We start from the raw sequence: 22,640 nt of genomic DNA on the forward strand, positions 1-22,640 counted from the left end.
AAAAGTTAAAAAATCAATACATGTTCATGGGTATAAAATCTGCTAGCACATCTGTAATTGCAATTATTTGAAATTCACCTACATTGCCTGCCTGGAATAGTAAATAAACTGTAGGTTTGGGTAGGACAATCTCAGGGTATGAATAGCCAGCTTACCAGGGAGACCTACCTGCAGACACACACATTTGAGAGCTGTTCCCTGCACTATAGGTGTAGCTTCCTGCATATTACATGGGTGCCTGGTGTGTGTGTGTGGGGGTGTTAACACCTGAGTTTTGAGAGAGAGGGAGGGAGGTTTGGGTGTCTGGTAGCACACACTAGTTAGCACTGCAAGTCAAAGCTGTGTTGATAAGTAGACAGTGATGGTGGCTTTTTAATTCGTTTCCCTGGCTTGAGACAAACTGATGCCCATTATTCTTATGATATTGAGTAAGAGACAGGGGAAACAAGGCTTTTGGCCAGAGACATTTACTCTGAACACTTCATTATCCTGCCTGAGTGGCGCTGGGAGTCAGGAGAGTTCTACAGGGCAGAATCACAAGAGGCAAGAATCTGTCACATGTCACAACAAACTAGAAAGCAAGGTGAAGTGAAGGGCCCCACTTCTGTGAACTTATAACCCCTTTCTTAGATAAACAGTGCTCGGAGTAAACCTTGGGTGGGATCCCACGCATGCACCCACCCCCTTCCGGAGCACAGGTGATCTGGTACGCTCTGCTTTTCACAGAATCTTCATTCATCTTTGCAGCCTGACTCAGAAGCCCGGAGTCTGCTCACCAGGAGGTCTGACCCTGAGCCTAGCAGTCGAGGGCTGCGGGCCTCTCTTCTCCCTTGTGAATCTTCATCTCTACCTCTGACCCAACCGCAATTTCCTCCTAATCCGTTGCGTTTGAAAATACAAGCAGTCAAGAGACTGTACTTAGAAGTTCCTTTGCTCTCCTGATGGTTCGTCACCTTTGTCCCTCTTTGCCCAGTTCTTCCAACCTGATTCTGAGAATCCTAAGCTTCCAAAGGGCTCTATTTCACCCCTGGGAAGTGGCCTTCCATTTTCACGGACTGGAAAGTGTGAACCAAGTTGTCAGCCAGTTTTGCACAGGTGATCTTCCTCAGTGTCTATACCTTTCCTGGATCCTGGCTATTAGGACTATTTTTCACAAACGAGGGAACGGAGGTTCAAAATGGCCTCTGCCCCGGGAGCTACTACCGTTTGTGGATCTAAGCAGTCTCTACCCCTGCAGGTCAGGTCCTAGCCTGGAGGTCTGGGTACGGCCTGCGCCTCCTTTCTTCCTCTCCCGGTCCCAGGGGAGATGTGGCAGAAACTCCTGCCGCGCCGAAAGGCTCATGACTTCCTTCCGGACCAGATCTGGGGGGGGGAGTTTCTTCAATGGCGTTGGGGGTGCCTGCTTTAGGTGACAGGCAAGACCACCGCCACAGTGAACTTGAGTTTCCTAGAGCGCCTCTCTAACTCCCGGCACTCGTACCGAGGACCTCCTAGAACTAAGAACCAGAAAAAGTGGGTAATCCGCAGCTGAAACAGTCCGTCCAGCCCTGTGGCTGCAGCCCTAGTTTTGCCTGCTAAGCCCGGGCACATTTATATTCCGGGTTTAGGCTAGAGAGCGTGCCCCAGGTGTCCTGCTCCTCCTAGCTTGGCGGGACTAGCGCAGCCCTGCTGCAGCGGAGCTCCACTTTCGCTACTCCCTGTGGCCATAAATTCGCCTCCTTTCAAGGGTCCTAAAGACCTATAGCACTCTTAACTACGCGATCTGGGCTGGCTGTCCTGCAAATCCAAACTACCAAGCCTGGTTGAGGAGAACCTGGAGAGCAGAACAGAGAGAAAAATAAATGGGGCCCCTCCAATTCGTTCTAACCGTCCCTAGAGCCAGTCTCTTCTTCCTGGTGCCCATTCCCAAAGGATCGAACTCTCCACCACCCCGCTGCATTTCCAGATTTGCTACCTGCGGATACCTTGGAGATTCTCTGCTCTCCTCATGCTCCCCTTGCTCCCCTCTTCCACAGCACCCCAACTTTCTCCAGCTCTCTCACCTGAACCCCCCGAAGCGCAGTTTCTTCTTTCTGGACTAAAGTTGAACGCGCTGCCAGTGGAAAAGCCCCCCCACCCCCACCCAACCTAGGCTGCAAGCCACTTGCTTAACAAGTCCAAAGGTCAGCTAAAGTTTGGCTGATAAACAGAATCCGTAGAGAAGATTTGTAGCCCCCCCCCCCAAGGGTGAGTACAATGGGCTCTGGCAAGTCCCGATCCTGGCCCGAGTCTCCGGCTCCGTTGGATTGTCCCTTAGGCTCTCCCACTCTCTCGGTTTTTTCCCCCTCCCCACCACCATTTGCATCTTGCCGAAAGCCGAGCCCTTCCCACTCATTTGCATATCTTATATGGCCTAATGGTGGCGATCATGGCAAGTTAGAAGTTTTCTGACTCCTCTCGGAGGAGACTCCGAGACCCCAGGGAGTAACAGGTGTCTGGAGGCTAAAGGGTGGAGGGGTTCCAGGACTTGGGGTTCTCTTGTAAAACTCCCCTCCACCCTCCTCTCTCACACCCACCCATCCCCTCACCCCCTTCTTTTTCCGTCCTTGGAAAATGGTGTCCAAGCTCACCTCGCTACAGCAAGAACTCCTGAGCGCCCTGCTGAGCTCTGGAGTCACCAAGGAAGTGCTGATCCAGGCCTTAGAGGAATTACTGCCGTCCCCGAACTTCGGGGTGAAACTGGAGACACTGCCCCTGTCCCCCGGGAGCGGGGCGGATCTGGACACCAAGCCGGTTTTCCATACTCTCACCAATGGCCACACCAAGGGTCGCTTGTCTGGGGACGAGGGATCGGAGGACGGAGACGACTATGACACCCCTCCCATCCTGAAGGAGCTGCAAGCACTCAACACCGAAGAGGCCGCAGAGCAGCGGGCAGAGGTGGACCGGATGCTCAGGTAGGCAGCAAGCGAGGTGCTGGGTACGCCCCGGGCCACCCCCACCCCCATCCCCCGGGTCCCTGGAGTCAGTTCCTGGCCCCGCGCTGGAGGAGTGTGGTGCAGACTATTCTCCCACGAGTCCCTTTCCCATGGGAAAAATTCCCCGAGGGTGCTCTGCTTCTCTGCTAACAACTGAATCAGTCCTTCAGCCAGCCGGGTGACCTGGAACCCGAGGCTTCATTTGCCTCTACCTAGGCCGCTGCCCTGGACGCAAGCACCTTGTTGGTGGTACCCAGGCGCGAGAACCGAAGGTATGAAGCTTAGGTCACACGACTAGAGGTGCAGGTGGGTGCAGAGAAACAGCTGTGAATTTCCTAGGACCTCAAACTTATGCCCCCACCCACTTTCAAAACCTCAAGCCACGCATTTGTCCCAGAGACCTGCAGCTCTTTGAAGAGAGGGTCTGGCAGCATCGGGGGCTGAGGCCTGGGAAGCAAGTTCTTTGGGTCCTTGCTTCTGCAGCGCGGCGAGCGAGCTTCAGGTTTAGATTTGTAAAGTAGAAAGTTTGTTGTAGGGTCACGAATGACCCGTGCTGGGCAAAGAAACGACGAATGAAAGGAATAGAGAATAGGTGGGAAACAGGCTCCTAAGACACTCTCGCCCCACTTCGTGGAGCACCTGGCCCCAATCTGGGAAAGGTGGGCGTGTACGCATCTTACTGCCGATACCCCTGCGATCCCGAGGGGAAGCGGCGGGCTGGTGGGTAGCTGGAATCATTTGCCTGTCCTCTCGCACTGGCCTACACTTTGACAGCTAGTTACTAATTATCCAAGGAGCCAAGTGATTCCCTTAGACCACACGTCGCTCCGGAGCCACTTGGCTTCAGGAAGGAGCCCCTCGCGTGGCCTCTGACTCTTAAACCCGGGGGCTTCAAAGTTTCAGGATCCAGGGTGAAGGCCCGGCCTCGGCAGCTCGACTCTCTCTCCTCTCTCCGGCTGTGTGCGCGCGCGTTTGAGCTGAGATATGACCTTGCATTTGAGTTTGCGCTTTGAGGACCCGGCCGCTTGCCCTCTAGTCAAGGCAATCTGGAAGACTTCTAGTTTTGTTTTTTAATCCCCCTAAATTGTTTTTCCCCCCTCTAATCCGCAAGCTTGAGTTTCTTCCCTCGCTGTTTCTCCTTGTGGCTGTGATTTCTCTCCGGCCGGGTTTAGGGGCTTGGATGGTATCAGGAATAGAAGGAACGGATTGGGGAGCCGAGCCCTTCCGAGTGTCTAGGGAGGCAGGGTGGTAGGGAGGTTGTCCTGGGCCCGGCTCAGCTACCTAGCATCCTGTCGCCAGACCCCTGGGGCCTGGACCCTTTCTCCTGACTGCCCTGACCGCCGTCTAGTTTGCCTCGGAGCCGATCTAGGGAAGCCGGGGAGGCCTAGTGAATCTCTGTACTGCGGTCCCCACACCGTGCTGGACACAGCGGAGATGTAACATAAACTGCAGCACGTGGAGTTGGGGTGTTATTAATTTATTCCTATAAATCATCAACAGAAAGTACACAAAGACCGTGATTAGGTTGAAAAGAGAGGCGGGTTATTCATTGGTGAAGTTGTAAACTCGGCTTAGAAGGGAAGGAAATCAAAACGCAGGAGGGGGTGCTCGCGGGGCGCTGGCACGGCACACGCACTGCGCCGCAGGCGCGCCCCCAGGTCCTTGTGCCACTCCGGGAAGCCAATACCCGCAGGGCCCCGCAGGCACAGAGCCTTTCGGGTCGGAGATCTTAGGACTTGGTCCTTCCCTCCCCCAAGCTGGTGGAGAGCGAAAGGAGAGGAGCCCAGACTCTGGCTGGGGTGAGGACCCAGGACACACCCTAAGGTTTTTGTTCCTTTCACAAGCTGGTGCCGCCTTCTCTCCCCTAGGCCTCCTGAAGCTTCCGACTTTATTAAAGTAATTTTTCAAGAAATTGCTAGCGGCTCCCAGGTCGCTACACAGCCGGCTGCAGGGTACCAGGCACTCCCTCCCCAAACCACCTTTGTTGCCCTGTAAGTCAGGAAGAAAAGAAAGGTGTGCGGGGGAGGAGGGTCACTCGGTGGAGCGCCAGGACGCCTTCACCCTGGCTGGAGAAGGTTGGCCCGAGAGGAAGGTCGCAAACTGTAGCGTCCTGCAGTCACCGACCGCCGGCCCTGGGGCTGATGTGTCCTGAGGACTTAGGAGAATCAGCCGCCACCTAGGAAGCAGGAACCGAGGCTCCTGGCCCGCGCGGCTGGGGCTCAAGGCTTCTCTGCTCTGGGGCAGCAAAGTCATTGTTGAGGAAGAAGCCGGCCGGCCGGGAGAACAATGTGGTCACCGCCGGCTGGCGTTTGACACCTGCGCTGGCTCCAAAAAGTCAACGTTTACCCATGATCCCGAGTTTATCCCGGTGAGGAAAATATATTTCCCAAAAACTCCTTACCGGGGCCTCAGAGCTCTCCCCAGGGAACACGAGGGACAGACATTAAGGGGTCTGAGAGGTTTAAAAAAAAAAAGTGTAGCTACGCCATCTTACCCCCAATTCAAAACTTGTAATTCCGGGCCTGAAGGTTTTGTCTCAACGGTTTTTGTGCGGGTTTTCTTTTGATTTTTGCTTTGTTTTTCTCTTTCTTCCTTAACTGTCTCATTGTTGCGTTGATCCCCTTAGCACAGAGCCATTCACACTTAGAACACAACACTATTTCGCTAGGCTAGGTTTCTTAGACACGCAGAGTAACAGGTAAAGCAGTTAAACAAAGGAAAAACGCTCAAATGATCCGTTAAAGCGATACAGTATTAACTTTTAAAACCCAAATACTGTTTTCTCTAACTTTTGGAGCTATTGTTCGTACCTGTTAGAAATGTTTTTCTACTCTAAAAATATCTTTGGAAATGTTAGCCAGCAATGAGTGTTTAGACGATCACTGGTATTTACGTGGTTATGTCTAAAATGTTGATTGCTGTGTTTTTCTCTCACTCGCGGTAAATTCTCCAGGTATGACACTGGAACGCATTTCCTCTGTTTTTGTTCTTGTTACTTCATTATGTTGTTTTACTTTATGTGCCTTTATAAATGCTTGAGAAACTTGTTAACTTATGTATAATTAATGTGAAAGTTTACATTTCTCAAAAACATCTCTTTTAAAGCCTGCCTTCTCATGAATCCAATAGCCAAGGCATGCTGAAATAGTCACAATGCAGATGCCTAAAATATCTCCCTTGATTGCTGGAGATTTTTAATACATTAAACAAATTAATTGATTTTACAGGCACCGTTGACAAATGATTGTTTTACCACTGTGTCTAATTTGATCTCAGCTCTAACACCAATTTTTATTGTTTCATCTGAACCCAATTTTCTCTTTTTTCAGATTCTATTAAGCATATATATATACATATATATCAACATGTAGTGAAGGACTGTTTCTGTAACTGCATTAAATAAATTGTACATACACTTGTATTGCTCCTTTAAGACTTTTGATCTGTGCCCTCTGTTTTACTTTCTTGGTCTCTTGATTTAAATGACAGTTCTCATTCTAAGTTTTCCTTTTAACAAGCAAGAAAGAATAACAATGAGGTTGGAAACATTCTAAATAAAAAAGCCTCTATGACATTCCAATGCCTTGTTTATAATGACAAGCTGTGCCTGTGTTTGCAAGACACAGAAGTCTGACTACACTCTCAGTCCAAACTTGAAATCCACAGACCTGTCACCTCCCAGGCAGCCTTTCTGTATCAAAGGGATGCAACTGTACAGGCAAAAAGGAAATTGGAAAAATTAATGTCTCACTCCCAAAACTGAAATTACTCTTCTTCAATACGATGTATTTGGGAGGCAGGCCTATGGATAATTAAAAACAAAACAAAACAACAAAAACTTTATCTGCTTTACAAGTGTACTGATTCTTAGCCCCAGGGAGTGTTGCCATTGTATTTGAGAACACTTTTCTAAAACTCCAATAGCGATGTAATATTTGGTAACAAAAGGAATCACAGCAACACAAATGTTTATGAAGTATCTCAGTTTGACTTCAGGAGGTTCCTAAACACATCAAACAATTTTTTAAACATCCAGGCACTCTTTGGAAGACTCCTTGAGTCCCAGGAGGTGGGCACACAAGCCCACCCCTTCTTTAACAGACTGGGCCTCCTTTTCAGAAGTAGAAAAACACTGGGGAGGTTTAGACTGAAACAGGGTGGGTTGAAAACCTCATTTGGCTCCGTGTAGAATCAGCTTGGCCAACTCGGGCCCTAGCACCTCCACTTTCCCTTAGCACTCTTACCTTTTAGTGTCTTGAAATCCAAAGAAAGCAGAATAAGGCAAGAGCTTCCACAGCATGGGGGGTGGGGAGTGTGATGGGGCAGGGGGTGGGCTTAAAGATGAGCATTCTTCTGTGCCTGTCTCAGAAGGAAAAGCTATGTTGTGAGCACAGGATGGGGGGGGCATCTACTCCTCTCCCGTTTTGTTTTCTTTTAGCCACACACCTCTCTCAAGGCTGTGGTTTGGACAGGTGGAGAGATATGCTAGGATGAGTTTTGTACCTAGCAGGTGAATATTTTTCCCTGGGCATTTCCCACCAGCACCCTAATTGTCTGCTTACCTGTCTAGTGAGGACCCTTGGAGAGCTGCCAAAATGATCAAGGGCTACATGCAGCAGCACAACATCCCCCAGAGAGAGGTGGTTGATGTCACAGGCCTGAACCAATCCCACCTCTCCCAGCACCTCAACAAGGGCACCCCCATGAAGACCCAGAAGCGAGCCGCCCTGTACACCTGGTACGTCAGAAAGCAACGGGAGATCCTCCGACGTAAGTGTTTCAAACCTGCCTCTGCTTCAACCTGCAGTAACTTTTGCCCTCACTCTGACCCCATGGGCTGCCTCAGTTTCCCCTCCATCCAAAAGACCTTGTAAAGTAGTTGGCAAATGTAAGAAGCTGGCAGGTAGCATGGCCTTACAGTTGTTGCGCAGCGGGCTATCATGTATGTTTCCCTCTCACACAGTCCCTTGCTACATAGCTACTTGAACTGAAAAGTGTAGACAGTGTACCCTGAATGTCTTTAGACCTTCTTTCCAACATCCCTTTCTTTGTCCCTGGTTGACAGATGGTCGTAGGTCTGAGTTACCAAGAAGACATTTCATAGTGGTCAGCAATATTGATCGCCATTATTGTTATTTTCCTCCCCTCTGGAAAAAGTATAAACAGCTAAGGGTTTGTATTGATAACCAGAACCTGACCCTGATCTTTGGAAAGGATGGCAATGTGTGGGGAGGGATAAGTCCAGAGTCAATTTAAAGAGCTTACCCACATTTATCAAGATTAGAACTGAGGCTCAGCTGTGAGTTGTTCCACCTAGTAAAGACGTCAGAGGCAGAATACAGTTAGAATGTCTGCACTTGGAACCAGTTTTTTTGGTTTTTTACATACTTAATTTTAATTAAATGTTCTTAGTTTTCAGAAGAAATTATTAAAGAAAAATAGAAAAAGATTCTCATTTTGCAGCAAGTTGCCCACATAATAGGTTATCCCACACATGCTTCATGCAACCACCAAATTTACCAGATTACCTTTGAAACACTACTACCATCTAAAAGTCAGATTTTGTTCAAATGTCATCAGTTATTGCAATAATAATGTTTACAGTGGATTATCTGTGCAGAGTGACACATGGTGGTTTGCGGATTCAATTTTCATCACTTCAGGGTTTTTGTTTGTTTGGGATTTTGTTTTGTTTTGTTTGTTTGTTTGCTTTTCGAGACAGGTTTCCTCTGTATAGCCCTGGCTGTCCTGGAACTCACTCTGTAGACCAGACTGACCTTGAAATCAGAGATCTGCCTGCCTCTGTCTCCCAAGTGCTGGGATCAAAAGTGTGCACTATGCCAGGTTTATTTCAATTCTTAACCCAAGGTCTCTTTTCTGTCTCAAGATTCCTTCCACCCAAGAATGCTGAGGAATCTGGGTCTTTAAGTTGACAGGGGTTTGAACCTTGAACTGTTTTTATTGGGGGAGGTCATAGTTGGCCATTCCACTTGAACTATTTGGACCCAGCCCTTTAGGTAGAACAGTTTCAGCTGCTGCCTCTCTGTCTCCCCCATCCCACCACTGCCTCAGCTCACTCCCTGTCACTCCCTCCCCCTGGGCTATGAGCCTCTGTGTCTTTGCCAACATGTTCATCCCCATCATTTTCTTGGTAGTATTTTTCCCTCCTGCTGGACAGTTGCTTTTCAAATTGCTCTTGGATTTGTTTTTTTTTTTCTACACACTGCTCCACTGATCGTGTTTATTGTGCCAGTGTCTGTGGGCAGAAAGGCCATCAGTGACAGGAAAGATTTGGGGCAGTTGTCTCCAGCTGAGGTTAACTCTTTGGAGTTGGAACATTGTATGGACAGAGTAGAAGCTGCTGCAAGGCTGTCTGCTGTGTAGAGAACTCAGTCCTTTAAAGTATGGGCTCACCGCCCCCTATATGGATGATATTTAAGGGATTGACCTCCTAACATGAAGCAGCTCTTTAGTTTCTGCATGGCTTCAAAACATCCTCAGGGACCACAATCTCCAAAGGCCAGACAGCCCTGGGACTGGCTCAGCAGCCAGGGTGGTGTCCTTAGCTCCCCCAGGACAGAGTGACACAGAAGACATCATCTAAGAAGACAGAAGTCCCAGAAAGAATCTTGGGGTGCTCATGAAGGGGTCGTTGACCAAATGGAAGGCAATCTGCAAAGGAAATTTTTGTTCAGTGTTACTGTTTTTTTGGAGTTTAAAGTTACAGGAGACAGAACTTAGGGACATGTTCCTCCTCCTATAATTATCATGCACACACCTTGTCATGTCCCAAGCACTATGCTAGGATGTAGGATACACAGGTCCTTGCCTCCAGGAACTTATACTCCTATGAAGGAGGTGAGAAGCTTGAGCAATTAATGACAACTGCTTTCTAAGTGCACTTTAAAAGGCATGCACTGGACTGCAGAGCATAATCCTGGAGGACTTACTAGAGGAGGGAGGTAGCATTTGTATCAAGTCTTAAAGGATAAAGAAAAGACGCACCAGCATGGGACAAAAATTGGGAAGATAAACAAAAGAAAGACCAAATGGATGGATTGGATGGAAAGAGAAAGAGGGGACGAAAATAAGACGATACGTAAAAGTTTCATGAAAAAAAACAAACTAACAAATGGTACTATTCAAAGACTTTGTCTATACATATAGAACTTTCTGGACTAGCTCCCAAGCCTAAGATGAGTCTGCTGGAGCAAGCATTCCAATGTTGCTTTGATAGGTATCAAACATTTTCTATTCCATTTAATTTGAAAGAAAGTGAAGAGAATTGGTGGTAGCTGGAGGGCCTGTGGGAACCTAGTTCTTCAAACACTGAGTGTGGCTAGGCCAGGTCCCTGAGGCCTGTAGGCCCTGACTGGTCCACAAATGCTCTGGGTTCAGACCTAGTCTGTCTCCCAAAAGAACAGCCTTATACAGTGATCTGCATGCAACAAAAGCCTCCTCCACCTAAGTCAGATTTGGGGAGCTGTGGCATTGCTATCTGTGTGATTCATAAGCTAGTGGCTAGGAGCAGTAGAGCATTCCAGGCTCCTGTGGCTTTGGATATGTCACTTTCCACTCTGAACTTCAGTTTCTTTATCTGCTATTGGAAATAATGACACTTCTCCTGTTGAAAGGCTTCGAGAATTAGACAAAGGGTTACATGTAGATGGTGTTGGCTGTAGAGATGGCCCACTCCCTGTGAACTGTAGGGAGGTCATTTCAAATGAAAAATCTCAGATGAATCCCAGACACTTAGGGTTATCCTCACTGGCTTCCACCATTATGCATAGGGACTGTACAGATGCCATGCAAGGTCCACAGGGAGCACAGGAGCCATTAAACAGTTCCCTCCCCTGCTGCACAGGAGACTTCTGTCTCCACCTTCACCCTCAAATGACAGCATATAGAGAACCACTGTGAAGACTGAGGGATATAAGGACTGAAAACACCTGGAAAAATCTGACTGTGGGAGGAATTATTTTCCCACATCATCCCAGGGAAGCCCATGACATTCTGCTTTTACATTTAGCAGAGGCTGTTTCGGGTGACTGAAAACAGAGTGGGCGTCAGTGCAATCCAAGCCCTTAGGTGGCTCAAGGGCCATTTCAAGTCAAAGGCTCTAAACAGCCACTGCTAAACAAAGGCTGCCCCAGCCATAGCTGGGATCCTAAGTCCAGACTGGGTGGAAGTCCACCACTTCTGTGGGATGGGCCAAAATGGAAGAAAACGCCATGGCAATCCATAAAATCCCAGGTGCACAGACTGGAGGCACTAGGATGGGTTTATGGAGGGGTTCAAATGGGCTTATGCTATAGTATGGGTTTATGCTGTAGAAGTGTGGATCTGTGATCCAGCTGTCTGAGATTATGGCACACCCAGAGGCATTACTGCAGGGTTCCGGAGGCTGAGACTGAACACTCAGAGAACTGTGAGTGACCTTGGGAACTGAAAAAGGAAAACATCAAGGTCCAGAACACGGGGAGCAGGGCCTAGGAAATGAATTTGTTCTATGTCCTGCTCCTCTGACAACCCTGCTCCATGCAGATAGGAGGTAGAGGACAACATAGTTCCCTTCTTCATAAAGTGGACATCAAAACTCATTCCAACCATATCGTCAGGCTGTCCTCCACCTTTCATTCATTCCATGGAGGTAGACTGAAGGTGGCTATGCCCGGCTAGTGTGTCCTTCCACCTTTCTCCAGCCCCTTCAGCATCTTCCTAGAAAGGTCCTCTGATTTCAACTCTGCACTTCCATCTTTCAAATTGTGTGGGCAGATCTTGAGCCGCTTCCCTTATTAAAGGTCCCCTGAGATACACGCATGCACCCCCCACATGCACATATGACACATGTCACATATACACCACACCCAAACCCACACACAGAATAGTACTACACAGAGACACCTCAAAACAAAAACACACACACTATTGCCTTTGTAGTCAAGCTAGAAGTCTAAGGAACATCTTCTTTTGTGGATACAAAGCTCCATATTTATTTCAAAGCGTGATTTTAAAGGTTAGGGTTTCATGCTTTTCAAGGAACCTCACATTAGAATACAGGTGTCCAGGATAGATGAAGAGAAAGGAGTGGGAATGAGGTCTACATGCTGTCTAAATATGGTAGGTAAGTGTAAGTTACAGCTTTGAACAGTTTTCTCCAGGAACTGAACCTTGACAGGGTTCACCCCTTGTCATGAAATACAAGCATTCAGAACTGGGTGATGGTGGTGCACGCCTTTAATCCCAGCACTTGGAAGCAGAAGCAGATGGATCTCTGAATTGGAGGCCAGCCTGATCTACAGAGTGAGTTCCAGGACAGCCAGGACACATAGAGAAACCCTCTCTTGAAAAAGAAAATCAAAACCAATCATTAAAAAAAAAAAAGCAAGCATTCAGGACTCAGAATGTCAGAAGGTCAATGAGTCAAAGGAAAAGAATTAATTTTCTCAAAACACTGACTTGGCTCCATCTAAGCTCTATCCAAGGACAGAAAGGGTGGCTTTGTTGGGGACACAAGACAAGCAGGGAGGAGCCTGCCATAAGGTGTCCCCTCTCCATCCCCACATGAAATTAGAGCAGATTACAAAGCTCAAGGGAAAAGAATCAAGGGGTCTTTGTCCATTGACCCAACTGTCTGTCTGTCTGTCTGTCTGTCTGTCTGTCTGTCTGTCTGTCCGTGGAGTGAAGGCTGCAGGCTCTATCAAATCTACTCCTTTCTCTTTTCAGAGTTCAACCAGACAGTCCAGAGCTCTGGAAATATGACAGACAAAAGCAGTCAGGATCAGCTGCTGTTTCTCTTTCCAGAGTTCAATCAACAGAACCAGGGGCCTGGGCAGTCCGAGGATACCTGCTCTGAGCCCGCCAACAAGAAGATGCGTCGCAACCGGTTCAAATGGGGGCCCGCATCCCAGCAAATTTTGTACCAGGCCTACGACCGGCAAAAGAATCCCAGCAAGGAAGAGAGGGAGGCCTTAGTGGAGGAGTGCAACAGGTAATAGCAGGAGCCCACTTGAGCAATCAGGGCAAGGATCCCCCTTGGTCCTGTGACGTTGAGACATCAGTTATCCAGCTAAGTGTGGCTAAATTAGGGTCTCCCAAAGTGTGATCTACAGGACATCAAATTTATTTTATTAATTAATAGGCTTGAGACACATCACAGGAGTACTTCTTCAGGAGCCACAGCATATTTTAGTATGTTATGAACTCTGAGGAGGATTGGCTTAGAGGGTTACAGCATTTGCTGCCAAACCTGACTGCCTAAGTTTGATCCCCAGAATCCACATGAGGGAGAGAGAACCAAATCTTGCAAATTGTCCTCTAAATTCATAATATGTGCTGTGGTGTGAGTACATGCCTTCTCGTGAACACACACACACACACACACACACACACACACACACACGAATGTTTAAAAGAAGAAAGAGAAAGAGCAAAGACGTCCAACATTTAAGGAGCCTTTGTAGCAATGTTGTTTGTCAATCATGGAGTCTCACCTCTGTGAAATACTAATTATTCCCATGAGTGATTATTTTAGGGGAGATATTCTAAAAGCTCTGACATGAAATATGATGTTGGAGAGATGTGTTTCTGCTCCATACAGTCAACACCAAACTGTCCCCTTAGTTCTGGCCTCCACTAACTGTATCCCCATGGGACTGGAAAGAAACCAGGGCCTGGCACAGGTTTTATGAGGATGACTGGCATAGGGGCACACACCTGTAATCCCAGCACTCAGGAGGCAAAGGGAGGATGATGAAGAGTTTGAGGCCCACCTGGGCTTCAGAGTAAAACCCTATCTCAAGCAAACAATTAAGGAAATTTAGCGGGAGTGGAAGAATTGTTTGGATCTGTTTGGTCTGCTCTGTCTACACTGACTCAACAGACTCCGTTATGTATCTTCACTGTGTATAATTTTTTAAAAAGCAAACACCGGAAGTCCTTGGAGAATCCTTTTGGCTTCATTCTGTATTTTCTTTCATTCCAATTTTGACTCTAGACCACTTGCTCTTTGCACTGGAAGAGGCCTGTGGGGCCTTTGCTATGTCTCTGAACTGAGCATAGAACCAGGGAAGCAGCCTGGGTTTGACACAAGGTCTTCCACTGTGTCCAAGAACATAGCTTACAGTGGGCTAGGGGGTTTCACTGGCGCTCATAATCAAAAGCCCCCTCTCTGGCTGCTTCCTTAATGACCCTGCCCCCTCTGCTAGCTCTTTGCCCAGAGTATGAATGTGGAATCCGGATTCCCTGCACCCTCTTGGGGTATCCAAATCCCCAAAGCCCAGATGTCTCTCACAGTGCCTGGAAGAGACTCAGATAGAGTCAGCAAAGGACTCTGCCTTTCGTGAGGCAGTAAAGAAGGTGTCAGGAAGCCAATCGCTGGGCCTCCTCTTGAAATTGCTGACCCTTGGCTTGTCCTCATCTAATAGGAGCCACATAGGGGCCTATGCTCAGCCTTCTAGGTAGTGTAGCTTACTCAGGGCCCCCACTTCCCTCCAGCCCTTTCAGATACTGTGAGGATGGCCTTTCTCTGCACAGGCTTCTCCCGAGCCTCCTCCGCTGACCTTTAGTCTCTACCATGACTGTGTATTTGTGGCCCAGCGCTCACAATTCCCCCAGCCACCCTCACTTAACATCTCTCTCCCCTCTGTTCTTTGCAGGGCAGAATGCTTGCAACGAGGGGTCTCCCCCTCCAAAGCCCATGGCCTAGGCTCCAACTTGGTCACAGAGGTTCGTGTCTACAACTGGTTTGCAAACCGCAGGAAGGAAGAAGCCTTCCGGCAGAAGCTGGCCATGGATGCCTATAGCTCCAACCAGACGCACAATCTGAACCCCCTGCTCACCCACGGCTCCCCTCACCACCAGCCCAGCTCCTCTCCTCCCAACAAGCTGTCAGGTAAGTGGAGACCTGTGCCTTGCTCTGCCTTGGAATTGACTGCCGCCGTCGTTGCCAGCCTCATTCTGTTTACGGTGCTTCAGAGGAGCAGATACTTTGAGATGGCGACAGACCTGCTTTCCTCCCATTTCTAGAACATTCTCAAGAGAGAGAAGTGCGTGCTGCTGGTCAGGTTTCTTCCCACTCCTTGCTCAGCTGCTTGGCCCTCAAGGAACCTTTTACCCTTCTCTTCTGTCTTCATTCTCGCTGGGTGGTTGCTGACTCAGCCAAGCAGATTATCCCCCAGACAAGGCTGCCTTTTTGGGGTGCCAGGTGCAAGCTACAGGCAGGGAGATCACAGTGATGCATCACTGGCCACTATGATGGAGAATGGCACTCTGGCCGCCCTCTGCCATGTCGGACCATAGCCTGTCTGGCACTGTTTAGTTTCAACAGGAGGAGTCAAGTGGCTGTTGGGGAAGGGACACTTGGGTGGCAGTCCCTGCTTTGCTGAGTCAGGATTGAGATGCAGTCCGTCACTTGGGATCTTCTGTGAGGAGCTGGCTAAGGAGTTTGTACCATGTACTGGATCAGAATATCACTGCTGTGGGGGTTGACTGTGTCAGGATAGAAGCCTATATCCTCAAGTGGAAAAGGACCCCTTATATGCTAAGCACTGTGTCAGCCATGTCTTCTTCTCTCTCCCGGGCCTTAATTCTCCTAAGAAAGTCAGCTTACCAGAAACGAGGAGGTGCTTACAGATGGTTGTTTGGTACCTGTGTACACCAAACAACACTGCTTCCTGATCTGAGAGGAAAGGCCTGAAAAAGGAAAGCCAGCCATTGTTGCAATCTGCTGTCCTCTGATGTCCCTTTCTCCCCTATCTTGCTAGTTACCTTTTTAAGGGGAAAGTCCCAAGAGCGGGGAGCTGACCCATATGTTGGATATTCCAAATCGTCAGGACAGGGTCTGAGTTACCAGTTGGGTGATATGCAGCCATTTGTTTCAAGCCTGCCACTTACAGGAAACACAACCTAAGACCTGAAATTGGCCATCATGAAGCCTGGAACTGGTTTTGAGTTTCTCTGGGCTCTGCTATGAGTGCAAGGAAGGGCTCAGAAACCCCAAAATAAAGTTGGCTTATTCATGAGAGGCAAAGAAGCTGAGGGCAGTGAGGGGAGCAAGCGCTGGCCTGACTGTGACTCACTTCACCCCTTTACAGCAACACAGAGCAAGGTTTAGTGGGTAGGTGGTAGGTGGCTTATGGCCAGTACTGAGCAGGGCTGGAGCATTCGCCCACCATGGAGATCCATGGAGCTAAATCTGGAAGCTGTGGGGGGCGTGGTCGGGGCAAGGATCATTGTTGAGAAGACAATGGCCATTGTGCTAGGACCTGTGATCTCCACACCAAAGTCAGGGAGCCCGAAAGCCAAACAAAGACTCAGCAGCTTTCTGACAAGCTGGGGTTGTGCTGAGGTCACCACAGGGTCGCTAGCTTAGGTTCTGTGTGCCCTGGCTGGAGACCCAGAGAGCTAAGGCAGCAGGACCAGGCATTAGAAACAGCACAGAGATGGGGACAAGGGCAGGAGACAGTCTCCAACGGGCATCTGAGATGGGTATGGTCCACTGAAAATGGTCTCCTGGGTTACCCCAAAAGTCTGGACCTTTATGACAATTGAGAAGGACAGTGCCCAGAAGGACTTCAAAGAAAGAAACAGGGGCTTAGAAACAGATAATCTGTCCAAACTCACAGGATGGTGATTAGGCACTGAGTCTGCTGATTCTTGCAACATAAATATGCATTAAGTTCTAACCAGGTCCTGACAATATAAACTGGGGACATAGCTTCATGGTGGAGTGTGTACCTAGCCAGTATGTTTAAACGGGGAGAAGAAGGGAAATGCTGGGGGCATAGGGCCCTACATCCTCAGGATTTTATAACAGGAAGGACCTCTTGCCAGCATGGAGCCTCCAGAATCAGCTTGGGTTCAAGGTTATCTCTGGGGAGCGGACATCGTGGGCTTTTCTAGGTAGAGAAAGATCCTACAGCTGTCACAAGGAAATTCTTAGGGGACACTGAATATTTTCAGTGGCTGTTTAGGCCTTCATTTTCACTCAAGGTCCATCAAGGTAGTCTTTGATCACCCAGGGACTGGATTCTCTGGGTGTTGTTTTGAAATGGTTCTAAGTAGACAGGTGATGCGTGTGTCAAATGACTGCTGGGTGCCTGCAAGAATTAAATGGGTGGACCTGTAAATAACCACCTTTCTCCACAAACCACAGTGAGATCACTCCTGTCATCTCGGTATTGCAGAGCATAAATGAGGCAGCAGGGATAAGGGCAGGTGAAAGGAATCTGTTTTCTTTTTAATTTCACACACATGGACATTAATACTAAGAGGCAGTGAGGCGAGTTCTCATTCTGGGACTGTCACAGAAGTAACCACTGTGCTCTGTGATGTTGGAACTAGAACCCTAAATGCCCTTCTGAGACTGTCAAGATTGCTCTTAGAACTTTTCCCAAAACTGGTCAGCAGTGCTCAAATTTGGGCTGCAGAGCCTCACTGTACCCTCCCCATAGTGGGGCCTCCCAAGTCCCTGACCACATCAAATACGTAGCTGACTTTGAACCAGATCCCATTATCAGCACTAGTTATCTCTATCACTCTAGCATCCATCCATCCCTCTATCTATCTATCTATCTATCTATCTATCTATCTATCTATCTATCTATATCTTGCTCACCACTCTCTCTTGTTCTCCATGTGCATGTATGTGTATGTTGTAAGCATACATGTGTGTATGTGTACTCACATATGTATGGACACACACACACTGTGTATACACCACACGGTTAGACATTCCTGTAAGCCACTAGAGATGCATTGTATGGGCACACACCGTGTGTGTGTGTGTGTGTGTGTGTGTGTGTGTGTGTGTGTGTGTGTAGGTGTGGTGTCTAAGCCACAGGGTTAGACATTCCTGTAAGCCATGGGAGATGTAGCGCAAAGGAGGCTAAGAGAGAAGGCTGATGTCCAGTGTCTTTCTTGGTAGCTCTCTACCTCACGTATTAAAGCAGGGTCTCTTACTTGAACACAGAGTTCACTAGATTTACTTGTGAGGTTACACTAGATGTATTCTAGGTAGCTTTCTTACTCTGAGGAGCCCCTCTATCCATTTCTCAATGTGCGGAATGACAGACAAACCCTATGCCCACCCAACATTTACGTGGGTGCTGGAGCTCCAAATTCCAGTCGTCATGCTTGCATGGCAAGTACTTTTCACCCTCCGAGCCACCTCCCCAGTCCCTAACCCTGGCAGTCTCTAAGGCTGAGCTGATGAGCGACAATGCCTCAAGGTCCAAGGCCCCTGCTCTGCACTGTCACTTCTCTGAACCCCAGCACCCGAGCCAGGAGGTCTGGCAACACCAAAGCGAGGAACCTTCCCCCAGAACCCTCTTCCTGGAGAGCTGAGTCTCCTTTCCCTATGCGAGCCCCTTCCGTCCCAGCCATGCTTACTGCATGTGCCCCACTTGCCCAGGATGACCACAGTGTGACCCTGGTCCTGGAATGTCCCACACAATAGCGATGGCAGGAGGAGCACTTTGCCTCTGTCAGCGGCCAGTTGGTTACAAGGTACCCTACAAACACAGTCAGCAGAATCAGCTGTTTTCAGCCTTGGCCCTCTTTGCCTTTACAATCACACACCAGCATGCAGCCAGGGGTTGTCATGGCTTTGTCCCCCTTATGCATGCTTAATTGACAATTAAGCTGGGGCTTTGAAATAGCCTGGCTGCTGCTGCTGGGCCTTCATCCTTCCAGTGAGTGTCACAGGGGCAACCTTTGTCTCTTCTTCTTGGGGGCTTAAAGTTACTGTAGCAGGCTGCAGGCAGCCATTTATCTTCACACTTTAAGGCCTTTATCTGTTGCCCTCCCCATTCCAGCTCTGGTCAGCAGGAGCTGTCCCTGGTTATAGGCCCCCCGTGACAACCCGTTCTGGGGCCATTGAGCAGACCCGGAGTGATGGCCTCTATCTCCATTCTGGAGCTGAATCAAGGAAAAGGCCCTCAAAAGGTCAGAGGGCAGGGCTGTGGCAAGAAAAAGGAGCTGGTTGGAGACTGGTGCTTGTATTGATTGGTTCAGAGGAGAAGGAAGTTGTGGGATGAGAGCTGGGCTAGCCTTGGCCCAAGACTGGTATCTGTAGCCTGATCTGGGTGGCCTTGTTCATTGTACACCTTGCTCTAGTCTAAGTCACTTGGCTACCTCCCCAAGGAGGCAAGGGAGGGTCACTGGGTCCCCATCAGCCTTTGCTCTCCCACACAGGTCCTCTCTTAAGTGATCTTTTCAAGAGGAAATAGGCACTTGTTCTTCAATGGGGTCAGTGGTGAGTCACAGAAGGGAGAAGACACCTCCCTAGGATGAGTTCTGTGACTGCTGTTTCCTCCTGCCTTTGAGCTCTATCCCTTCCTTCCCCTTCCAGCACACCAGACTTCCCTGACATGTGTCAGAACTAGAAAACACAGAGTCCTGCCTCCTGCTTCTCCCTTAGCGTCCTGTGGTAGCATCCCTTGTGGATGCAGGAATCTAAGCCCAGGGCTAAGACAAAGCAGATTCATTCCTAGTCAAGGTAAAAAAAAAATGGACTGGATAGCTTCACTTCTCCATGGCACAAAAATATACTGTACCCAAGGAGACCTCAAACATACCCAAGAGCGAGACGGACTGAAGATGAGAAATTACAATGGTCTGCAATGATTCAGCACTTCCTGGGTACCAGGCCCTGGGCTGGCACCCGTGTGCTTGGTCTCATTTAACCTTTCCCAAAGCATAGGAGGATGGGTGCCATCTGTATTGATGTTCCTCTTTGTCAGCTAAGGGAAGTGAGAATGTTTAGAATGTGAGTAATTAATTTTCCCAAGTTCACAGTTAGTAAGCAGTGGGACAGGGACAGGTTTTAACCTGTAATACATGAGAACTAACACACACAGAGAGAGAGAGAGAGAGAGAGAGAGAGAGAGAGAGAGAGAGAGAGAGAGAGAGAGAGAGAGAGAGAGAGAGAGAGAGAGAGCCCCTTCTATACTTCTGCTGTTCCCGGCTGAACGACTGAGGTACAGTACGGAGACTCAGGGCCTAGCCGCTAGTTCACTGTCTCTTCTCCAACTGCTGCCTTGAACAAGGTGAATTCTGTGAAAAGAAAATGCCTCTCTTTCTGTGTGGGGATTTGAACTGCCCTTGCATTCGGCCCTGTCTGGGGCACTAAAAGCCTTAACAACTTAATGGGGCCCTGTGAGGCAGGGTAGGCACCTCAGCTCACCTCTGGGAGCTCCACCCCCTCCCTGGGCAGCAGACAAGAGGAGGGGGTTTATGAGGGCAGCTGTAAAAAAATACTCATCTCAGCAGCAAAGGTCCCCAGAGTGAATGAGCCAGCCCTATTGTCCCTTAGGAGGAGGAGAGACAGAATCGCCTGGAAATCTGGCTCGCTCTAACAGTTCAGAGGTGTACAGGGCTCCAATATTCTGATTCTTAGGAACTTAATCTCCTAACTGTCATTTTATCTCCTGAATTTGAAAGTCATTTTTATCTTGTAGTATCACCCCATCAACTCCCACTAGATTGGGAAAGACAGGCAGGATATTAATGAGATTAAGAGGCCTAGTCTTAAAGGCATTCTGCTGCCAGCCCCTAGGGGGCCAGTCTTGGTCTGCATACAAAGACACTGGGCAGGGCACTGGTGGGCTCTGGCCTCAGCACAAAGGGACCCCCAGCTGACAGCAAACTCCTATCACCTGAGGCAGCCCACTGGCTAGGCCTAATCCCTCTGAAGTATCCTTAGAGGATCCAGGACTCCTTGCTACCTCCTCCTACTGCTCTTTCCACCCCACTGCCTCTAAAGAGGAAGGAAGCTGCCAGCAAGCAGGAGTCCAGTCTGAGGCTTATGGGAGAAGTGTTCTTGGAATCTGTTTGTAAAATGTTTGATGGGAAATAACAGAAACTTGCAGAAAGTGAAGCACTAGAGGTACAGAGAGAGGCAGAGATCTGGGCAAGGGCCTTTGACACCACCTGCTCAATAGAAGCACAAAACCTGCCTTATGCCTCTATCCACTCTTCAACAGGAAGTGAAAAAGCAAATGAGGAAGCAAGGGGGGAAGTGTGTGTGTGTGTGTGTGTGTGTACATCTACACATATAATATGCATACATACATGTGAATATATGTGTATATTTTACACATAACATTTATGCTGTATATTAATATCACATAATCTATCTTCAAAATAAAGTCAAATGAAGCATTCAATCCTAATTATCCTGGGCTGTTCACATGTCCTCGAGAACACAGTTAGGCAACTTTTTCAGTAAACAGCCAAAAAGTGAATAGTTTCTAAAGCTAAGTGGCCTCAGCCACAGCCATTCAACCCTGCCTGTGTAGCAAAAAGCACCGGTAGTCTGTGCATGCGTGAGTGTGTGCCTGTCTCCCAACACAGTCTTCCTTATGGGATTGAAATTTGAATTCATGTTATTTTCACATAGCATGACATATTCTCCTTTGGGTTTTTTCCAACTATTTAAAAATACAAAAAACCAGGGCCAGAACAACATAGCCTCCTATATTTATAAAAGGCTGCTGTGTCCTGGATACTTTCCCTGTATACATATGCATCATACCATTTCCTCCTTCAGTTTTTGTAGGTAGGTATGCCCATTGCACAGGGAGAAAATGAGGCTCAGGCTTCTGTTGTTGTGCCCACTGAATTTAGAAGAACTTGTAAAGACATGCTAAATAAGATTATATATATATATATATTGTGATATATATATATATATCATCCAGGACATAGCAGGCTTTTTTTTTTTCCGAGACAGGGTTTCTCTGTGGCTTTGGAGGCTGTCCTAGAACTCGCTCTGTAGACCAGGCTGGCCTCGAACTCACAGAGATCCGCCTGCCTCTGCCTCCCGAGTGCTGGGATTAAAGGCGTGCGCCACCAACGCCCGGCTCATAGCAGGCTTTTATAAATGTAGGAGGCTATTGTTGTTCCCCACAGAGGCTGCTTGTGTTGTTATTTTGAAGAGTGTTTGTTGTTGTCATTTGGGAGGGGTCCCTTGTTTCCCTGTCTCTATTGGAGATCTTGTTCAACCTTGATTTTTAGAGAATTTAGGTATTTTCAACTAGACTCTCATCTTGGTGTCTGTAATAGATTCAGGCTGGCTTCTTGTCATATAGAGGGTATAAGGCAGTTAGTTTCTCACCTTCCCTAGGATGGCTGGGTGACATCTATAAGATGTCTTCAGTGCCATGGGCATTTAGTACCAATGAGAAGCAGATGTGATATGCATGGACTGATGCTGGGGACAAGGGCTCAGGACCATACATAGGAGGTCAGGGGCAGCAGAGGACCAAAAGTTTCCTGTACCTAGCAGGGTATTTTTCTCCTTTAATGAGAGTGGGTATGAGTACCCTACTTGTGTGCATTGCTTGTATGTAACTAGGCTATGGAAGCTACCAAGTAGAGGGAGGATGGTGCTTTCCTGAGGGAGACTGCGTCTGAGAAGCTTGCAGTCCTCTGTTCTGAGAAGGGAAGCTGACTTGCTTCTTCAGGCAGAGACAGTGCATGAAAGGGAGGGTGGACGCCAGCCTGCAGGGAGCACAGGAAGCTTCAAATCTCTTGGGAAGCAGCTTGAGCACTGCTTTCTCGTTCCCTGTCTCTGACTCAGCAGCCTCCACAGTACCACAGTGAGTAGCAGCAGGGTGGGCTTTATCCTTCTAATACTCTGGGGACAGAGGTCAAGAGCAAAGTTTCTTGGGTACCGTACTC

At 48.4% G+C, this 22,640-nt stretch overlaps 1 protein-coding gene and 1 long non-coding RNA gene across 5 annotated transcripts in view; one reads left to right on the forward strand and one right to left on the reverse strand.

Moving 5' to 3' along the window:
- Positions 1-466: 466 nt before the first annotated feature.
- On the reverse strand, positions 467-2,094 carry LOC121141448. The gene is made up of 2 exons (XR_005878360.1): positions 2,043-2,094; positions 467-1,813 (listed from the first exon to the last, which is right to left on the reverse strand). It is a non-coding gene; the product is annotated as an uncharacterized LOC121141448 (long non-coding RNA).
- A 251-nt stretch (positions 2,095-2,345) lies between these two features.
- The window catches only part of Hnf1b (HNF1 homeobox B), a 52,134-nt gene continuing 31,839 nt past the window's right edge, over positions 2,346-22,640 (forward strand). Inside the window, exons 1-4 of one of the 4 annotated variants that reach the window (XM_005076928.4) lie at positions 2,346-2,936; positions 7,528-7,727; positions 12,684-12,948; positions 14,615-14,850. In XM_005076928.4, the coding sequence (XP_005076985.1) occupies positions 2,593-2,936; positions 7,528-7,727; positions 12,684-12,948; positions 14,615-14,850 (1,045 nt within the window). In that variant the 5' untranslated portion in view covers positions 2,346-2,592. The remainder of the gene's footprint in view (positions 2,937-7,527; positions 7,728-12,683; positions 12,949-14,614; positions 14,851-22,640) is intronic. The other 3 variants (XM_005076930.4, XM_005076927.4, XM_005076929.4) reach the window with 3 other exon arrangements.

This window comes from Mesocricetus auratus, unplaced genomic scaffold, assembly GCF_017639785.1.
Source record: "Mesocricetus auratus isolate SY011 unplaced genomic scaffold, BCM_Maur_2.0 Super-Scaffold_100007, whole genome shotgun sequence".
In the NCBI taxonomy this organism is placed as follows: domain Eukaryota; kingdom Metazoa; phylum Chordata; class Mammalia; order Rodentia; family Cricetidae; genus Mesocricetus; species Mesocricetus auratus.